At 45.3% G+C, this 8,397-nt stretch overlaps 1 protein-coding gene across 1 annotated transcript in view; it reads right to left on the reverse strand.

Moving 5' to 3' along the window:
• The window catches only part of ABCA13 (ATP binding cassette subfamily A member 13), a 557,155-nt gene that overhangs the window by 527,135 nt on the left and 21,623 nt on the right, over window positions 1-8,397 (reverse strand). The window contains exon 3 of the mRNA XM_003797747.1: window positions 4,431-4,554. Within this exon, the coding sequence (XP_003797795.1) occupies window positions 4,431-4,554 (124 nt within the window). The remainder of the gene's footprint in view (window positions 1-4,430; window positions 4,555-8,397) is intronic.

Here is an 8,397-nt window from a genome sequence, read left to right on the forward strand (position 1 = left end):
AAAAAAAAAAAAGAGTTTGAGGTTGCTGTGAGCTGGGATGCTACAGCACTCTACCAAGAGCCACATAGTGAGACTCCGTCTCAAAAAAAAAAAAAAGTCAAACACAAACAGACATTTTCCAAAGAAGAGATAGAGCAAACATGCACATGAAAAATACTCAGCTTCAGGTGGCCCCTGTGGCACAGTGGGTAGGGCACCAGCCCTATATACTGAGGGGGGCAGGTTCAAACCTGGCCCGGCCAAACTACAACAACAACAACAAAAAATAGCCAGGTATTGTAGGGGGTGCCTGTAGTCCCAGCTACTCGAGAGGACGAGGCAAGAGAATCGCCTAAGCCCAAGAGCTGGACGTTGCTGTGAGCTGTGACACTACAGCACTCTACCGAGGGTGACAAAGTGAGACTCTCTCTCTAAAAAAAAAAGAAAGAAAGAAAGAAAAATGCTCAGCATCACTAACCATCAGGGAAATGCAAATTAAAACCACAATGAGATATCACCTATAAGAATGGCCACTATTTAAAAAGTCAAAAACAATAGATATTGGCACAGATGTGATGAAAGGGGACCGTTTATATGCTGTTGGTATAACTTTAGAGACGTTACCTAGCATTGGGCAAATAACCTCTCTGAAGTTATATAGTAGTTGATATATAGCTACACTGTTGGTGGGAATGTAAATTAGTATAATCTCTTTGGAAAACAGCATGCAGATTTCTCAAAGAACTAAAAGTAGATTTACTGTTTGACCCAGCAATCTCACTATCAACTATCTGCTCAAAAGAAAAGAAGTCATTCTATCAAAAAGACATCTATACTTATATATTTATTTTTTGTTTGTTTGTTTTGGCTTTTAGTAGAGGGGTGTCTCACCCTTGCTCAGGCTGGTCTTGAATTCCTGAGCTCCAGCAATCTACCCTCCTCAGCCTCCCAGAGTGCTAGGATTACAGGCATGAGCCATTGCACTCAGCCTCATACGGTGATAAGTTTATTGCAGGAAAATTTGTGATCACAAAGATACTGACTCAACCTAAATGACATCAACTGAAGAGTTAGGTAAAGCTGGAGTACCACTTATCCCTCAAAAAGAATAAAATGATGTGTTTTGGAAAAAACTGAATGAAACTGAAGGCCATTATCCTAAGGGATGTAACTTGGGAACAGAAAACCCAATACCAAGTGTTCTTATTCACAAGTGGGAGCTGAGTTATGTGTATACTCACACAGAGTAGACAGTGGCAATTCAGAAATGGAAGGATGACTGGTGGAAAATTACCTCATGGGTACAATGTACATTCAGGTAACAGATAAACTCACAGCATACAATTCATCCATGTAATAAAAACTACTTGTATTTCCTAAATTTACTGAAAAAAAAATACATTTGCAAAAGCAACAAAAAACATAAAGTAATGAACAAAAACATTAACAAAAGATATGCATATTTTCATGGTAAAATGCTACAAAGCTATGCTGAAAGACACTGAAAAAAATCTAAGTAGATTAAATGATGATCATGGGACTCAAAGCAACTCCAACCAAAATCCCAGCAGGTGCTTTCCTTCAACCTTTACAACAAGGTTGTAAAATTTATATGCGAGAATAGACTTCCCTAAAAGAGAAGAGGAAGGTAGGAATATTTACTCCACCAGATCTCAAGACATTCAAAATGAGGCATCGTTCAAGGAGTGGCTGGAACTAGAACAAACTGTAGACGGGAGAAATGACACAGCCCATATGAAAAGTAATTCATACCCGGGTGGAACTGCAAGTCAAGGGGCAGTGGACAACCTGTGCAATAAACAGAACTGAAAAAACTGCTTCCCCAAATGCGGAAAAAAATGTCACTAGATCCTTACCGTCACCGAACACAGACATAAACCCCAGACAAATGCCAGACTACACATGAAAGGAAAAACTATAATTCTTTAAAAATGTAATTTAAGAAATTATCTCTATGACCTCAGGTAGGAAAGAAGTCCTTAAACAAAACTGGAATGTGAAACACAGTATAAAAATAAAGTAAGTTTTATTGGGAAAGAAATTCACAAATAAGCAACAGAACACACACAATCCCCCCAAGTTCTCAACAATACACAAAGAGGCGTGCTTAGGCGGGCATGGAGGGGACTCTAGGGCAGAGACCCAGCCCTGAAACACTCTGTGCCACAGGTGGACAGGCGACTCTATGACAGGGAGAGCTCCCTGCTCAGGGAAGTGGCTGAGGGAGGACAGGAGCGTGTTCAGGGACGTGCATGAGCCTCTTGTCACTCACATACACCGCCAGGAAGCTTTCCTCTTAGTCACGGAAAGTGGCTTGGAATTAAACCCCAGGACCAGTCAGAATTGCCTTTCCTCAGGGTGCAGAGGCCACGATATTTCACCCTGAGCAGGTAACTGACCATGGTAGAGACGTCTGTATTTATCACCCAGGAAAGCCCTGGACTGTGCGGATGGGGTGGGTGGGGATAATGAAAAGGAAAGGTAGGGGATGCTGTGGAAGAAGCTGAGGAAGGAAGGTGGGCACCGATACTCATGAGGTCCCCAGGGCATATAATTTGGGGGGTTGCCTACATTGGAAAAGCCATTTAAGAAACGAGGATCGAAGTCTCAGCTGTTATGGATGGAGCTCCTCAGATAGAAGCTACACTGCAGGGCAGGGAAAATTATCAAAATTGAGTCTACAAGTCCGGAAGACACTCTAAAGAACTTGCTTTTATAATTCCCAGGTTTCCACACATTGAAATGAGGGTGTGGAAATGGAAAAACATGGAGAAAAAATATAAATTATTTCCTGATGTCAAATAATATTTTATAATTGTTATAACCATAATAAGAATTTGCTATTATTAACTTCCATTGATTGAACACTCTGTGCCAGGCATAGTGCTAGATGCTTTCTATATTTTGTTTTTAATATTCATGACACTTGAAGTAGGTGAGTAAGAAAACTGAGATTCAAAGAAGTTAACTTGCACGGATTCACAGAACCAAATGTAAGAAAGCCAGTGCTGTCTGCCTGCAAAGGCGTCTTCCTTCCTCTCTGATATTATTTAAACTTCTTGTTCTGAGTAAGGAACAGATGAAAGGTCTGAAATGAAAATGCTGAGTCTCAAGTTTTTCTGATGCTTCCCAGAAAGACAAGAGTTTTGTGAAAGTTCTTTCACCACACATGTGAGAAAAGATCATCAAATTTCTCAGGGCTATAATTCTATACTGTTTTCAAATGATTGTCTTTATGTTACAGTTTTATATGCCCTTTCTCAAAAAAACTGCTGTGGTCTGAATGTATAGGTTCCCTTCTAAGATATTTGGAGAAAGAGCCTCTGGGAAAATGATTAGGTCATCCTGCTGATGGCATTAGTGTCCTCATAAAAGAAGCCTCAGAGAGCTGCCTTGCCACCTGTCACCAAGAGAGGACACCGCTAGAGGGCGCTATCTGTAAGAAAAGGGCTCTTACAAGACCTGGACCCCGCAGGCACCCTGATCTTGGACTTCTTGCTTCCAGAAATATGAGCAATAAATGCTCATTTTTTATGAACCACCCAGCTTATGATATTTTGATACAGCATCCCAAATGAACTGAAACAGCTCCATTGACGAATACTGTACCACATGTCCAGAATTACCTGGAAACTTCTAATTTTTCTCTGATAACTAAAAACTTAAAGATAATGATTATATATCCCAACATTTCCTTTATATTTAAATATCTTAGATTATTCAATACCAGTAAGCATAGAATCAGTAAAACCCAAATCACTCAAATTATCATTATTATTGGTCACTCCTTCCATTCCTAACTTAACCTGGAAGAAGTTCCCAGACTAAGCCCCCTCAGTCTGACTCCTCACACGAAATCCCCCCTGCTCTCTCTCTTCTTGATTTTCAAAGCCAGCTGACACCCTTGGCACCTGCAGGCATAGCTCAGCACCAGGGAAATCAGAGGAGCAATGTAACTGTCACCGGCTGCATTTAGATGGTTACATGAAGAATAAAGAGGTGGCTTGTCGTTTGATCGCAGCCAGCGATGGGATTCTGATCAACTAATAGCACAGTAGGAAAAACCCAGGAGGTAGCTCAAAAGATACTTGTTTGGGACACACTTGGCACCAATATGAAAAGTTGGTTAAGCCAGTAATTTGGAACTCAGACCTTTAGCCCACAGAAAACAAACCAGTACATGCAAATAGCACTGGCTAATCAGCAGTTACTCTGTGAGGTATAAACAGTGGTATAAACTACTAGCCACTAGTTGGAGCCATTAGCATGTGACTCTGACTTAATAAAACTGATTTGTGTCTAACTCTAAATCCTGTACTTTTCATGCTCTCTGGCCTGACCCAAATTATTGAGGTTTCACTAAAAGCATAATGCCTGTTCTGTGCACCAGCTTTCTGGAATTCTGAAAAGAATGTTGGTGTTTCTCTTACCGAAGATGATGCTCCATGAACCCACCATAGCTGATGTTTCTGCAACTTGACCCGGTGTTACAAAGAAGGCCCTGGACAAAGGGAAGAACACCCTGGCTGGGCAGATCCCGCGGTTGCAAGTAACCTGAATAAGAAGCGAAAAAGAAATGAGCTTTTATGCCTGCTACCAGCAGTGGAATTCCTGTCGAGGTGTAATTGTAATACATAAAATCAAATTATTGTATCATTAACCCTGTTATTAATTTAAAAGGCATCTGAGGCTCAAAAAAAAATCAAACAAACAAAAACCACTTCATACCTTTTCCCCAGGGTCAGCACACACCCTTCAAGGCAGAATGGCTCTGAGTAGTCATAGTTACATGATCCCCTATTTCCCCACTCATGTTGTAGAAAAGCTCCCAGACACAGTTCTCTATAGACAGGCCTTAGGAGGGGGCGGCACCTGTGGCTCAAAGGAGTAGGGCACTGGCCCCATATGCCAGAGGTGGCAGGTTTAAACCCAGCTCCAGCCAAAAACTGCAAAAAATAAAATAAATTAAGAGGTTTTAGTTTGGGCAAAAATTTCAAGTTGAATACAACTCGAAATCTTTTTTTTTTTTTTTTTGAGACAGAGCCTCTCAAGCTGTCCCCCTGGGTAGAGTGCCATGGCATCACAGCTCACAGCAACCTCCAACTCCTGGGCTCAGCCTCCCAAGTAGCTGGGACCACAGGCACCCGCCACAACACTGGCTATTTTTTGGTTGCAGCCGTCATTGTTGTTTGGTGGGCCCAGGCTGGATTCGAACCCGCCACCTTAGGTGTATGTGGCTGGCACCTTAGCCACTTGAGCCATAGGCACAGAGCCACAACTCGAAATCTTAAATGTTTCAATGTGGTTGCTAAAAACTACACAATGCAAAAAAGTTTTTCTGTACTAAATAAGACTTTTCAAGACAAAGTTTGCTACAAGCTGTCTCTCTTCAGAAATGGCTGGTCACACATGACCCAACCAAGCGCACCCTTCACATCACCAGGTGCATGGGGCAGCAGGCATGCTGAGGACTACAGGCAACTTGGAAGCTCCTAATCTAACATGCTAGAGTTAAAGAAACCCTGACGAAGCCTTTCCCCTCAAGGCTATCTTGGTCTGGGACATAATCTCACTCCCTAGAAATTGGATACCCACTATGTCCAGCATTTAACACACAAAGGCAATCACTAAAGGATGGATGGATGGATGGATGGATGATACATGAAAAGGCTTTTAGCTAATGGAGTTCTTAGCAGACATACCGTCCAGAGCTCTAGAATAGATAAATGTATGTAGGGTTGTATCTCAGTTGCTTTTAAAGGTGCATTTCCCTAGCAGCCCTTATGTGTCCCATCTTTCTCAGAAACACATCACAATGGAAGTCAGAGATTTTGAGGACACTAGCTGGGGGTATGACTTGTCTCCACGACCAGAGATTTGGCCAGATACTGTCGGGCTACCTTGCAATGCAAATAAGCAAGTGCGAAGGTCTTGGACGTCCCATGGAACACAATTTAAAATGTTCCACCATCTCCAGCTTAGCATGAGGGCGCTAAGGCCCACAGATATGCCTTTCCCCGAGTCACACACTTCCAAGAATGGCTCCAAGTTGAATACTCATTCCACCACACCTTACCACCACATCCATCCATCCATCCATCCATCCATCCATCCTCTCCGGAGATGCCTGTCCAGGGCCCATCTGAAACCAGGCACACTTGCCCAGGTCTCCCTGGGTCCCTGACCACTTTCTTCCTCCCTTCCTGGTCCCTGGAAGTGAGATCCCAAAGACGGCTGAACCCTGCCTGACAGTGTCCACATGGTCATGTGTAGCTAAAGGAGCACCAGCAGCTGGGGCTCACCTGGCCTCGACTCCATTCCTGTCCCCCTGCCGGGATCAAAGGCCAAACTTCACCAACACAAATAGTATTTTACCCAGGAAGATAGTCCAATACGTCTTCTCAAGCTTCTATTTTCAATCTTTCAAGGTATTTGATGGGAAATTTCGCTTTTCTATAAAGAAATTTTAACTTTAGAAGCTTATGTATTTCTAGTGAAACTATCCATATGCGCTTTAGGCTTCAGTCTAAAATCCTCAAATCCACTTAACCTTTTCCAAGGTACTTTTGCACAAGTTCCAAGGCCCAGCACAAGAAGGGGAGCAGCTTTCCCCATGCCAGGCCGGAAACGGAGCACCCAGACACAGCCCACACGGCGGCAAGTTCAGGCCTCAGAACCAGCTCTGAGCCAGTGATGAACCGGGCATTTCCCTGGCATGACTTCTGTGTCCCATTTCTCCTGAGGTGGTGGCCACAGTGGAGCATTTAGTGAGTCAGAGGTTGAGGACGCATTTTGCCTCCAATACTAAAGATCTGACATGGTCACATCAGGCTGCCCCAAGACAGCCAGAAGCATGAGGGTCCTCTATGTGCCAGGCCTGTGCTGGTTACACACACAGGACTGGCTTTCTCATGGAGTCCGAGGAGCACCTCTGGCAGGCAGGGGACATCAGCTGTCCTTACACAGTGGGGGCTTCTGATGGGTACACCCCTTGCCCATGGCTGCAGAGCTATGGGTGCCACGATAGACCTTCAATGTGTTCCTGAGATGATGTTGACTCTTAGGTCCCCTTGAGACCTGCAAATCCTTCCCTTCCCTAAAAGTGCTCACATGTGTCAACCTCTAGGAAATATTTCTGGTGTTTCTGTAGGTCACATCTTTGTGGGGTTGCACTCCTGATTCCAAAGCAGAGAAATCTTCAAGAAATGGATGGAAACTTTGAGGATAAGCTGCTCTTTCTGTATGGCAGGACTGAGCTGGGACCACACTGGACTGCAGATTTAACATTTTCTTATCTACAGCTGAACAATTCCCAACTCCACACCAGACAGCATCAGTGTGGGGCTTCCTCTCGGTGCTGGAAGCCACATTAGCCCCTGGTTCCATGCAAGCTCCCTTTCCCCCATCTGCCCACTTCTCCTGCAAAGTAAGCCTGGATTTCTTCCACATATCCTTTTCCTCCCCTCCCCTCCCCTCACTCTTTGCGCCCCTGCAGTCTGAGTCCTCAGTGTCCCACCACACCACTGAATTGCCCTGGGGACTTGTCAGCCCTGATCTTACACAGGTGGCAGCGACATCTGCCACTCTGCCATACCGCCTTCTCTAAGTGCTTCCCAGACAGACTCCATATTCCCCCCACTGCACTCTGGCTGCCCACTGTCCCTTCTACCTGGTCCTCAAATGTGCTCTTCTTCTACGCCCTGGTGTCTGAGCCCCTTAGGGGTCCCCATCCATGTGCTTCCAGACTCATGGTATGACCGATACAGCGGCTCAGCCCAATAGGCCCAGGAGCCCTCAGATTCAGCATGACCACACTGGGCACAGCTCCCTGAACCCCGATTCAGTCTGTACCTCTTCAGTGCAGGGGAGAGTGTGCTGCACCCAGGGTCCCAGCCCGCAGACTCCCTCTGCCCTGACCCAGCCAACCACTGCCCATTCCCATCCTCCTCTTCCTGTCTGTTCAACAGGCAGCCATCATCTCTTTCTGGGTTACTCAAGAGATCCACAAACTGACCTTCCATCTTCCGGTGCTGCTCTATCCCCACCCCAAGTTCAAGCTCCTCCAGCATCTCTAGAATATACTCCTTAAATGTTCATCTCATTCAGATCATGCCTGAACCCTTCCGTGGCTCCTGCGTACTCCTTGAGAGAGATCTGCCCTGGGCAGCACTCTGCACCCTTTACCACCCTACCCTGCTGACTCTCTAGCCCTGGGCAGCACCCCGTACCCTTTACCACCTGACCCTGCTGACTCTCTAGCCCTGGGCAGCACCCCGCACCCTTTACCGCCCTACCCTGCTGACTCTAAGCCCTGGGCAGCACCCCGCACCCTTTACCACCCGACCCTGCTGCCTCTCTAAGCCCTGGGCAGCACCCCGCACCCTTTACCACCCGACC

The sequence above is a fragment of the Otolemur garnettii genome, unplaced genomic scaffold (assembly GCF_000181295.1).
Source record: "Otolemur garnettii isolate 467f Iridium unplaced genomic scaffold, OtoGar3 scaffold00123, whole genome shotgun sequence".
Lineage (NCBI taxonomy): Eukaryota > Metazoa > Chordata > Mammalia > Primates > Galagidae > Otolemur > Otolemur garnettii.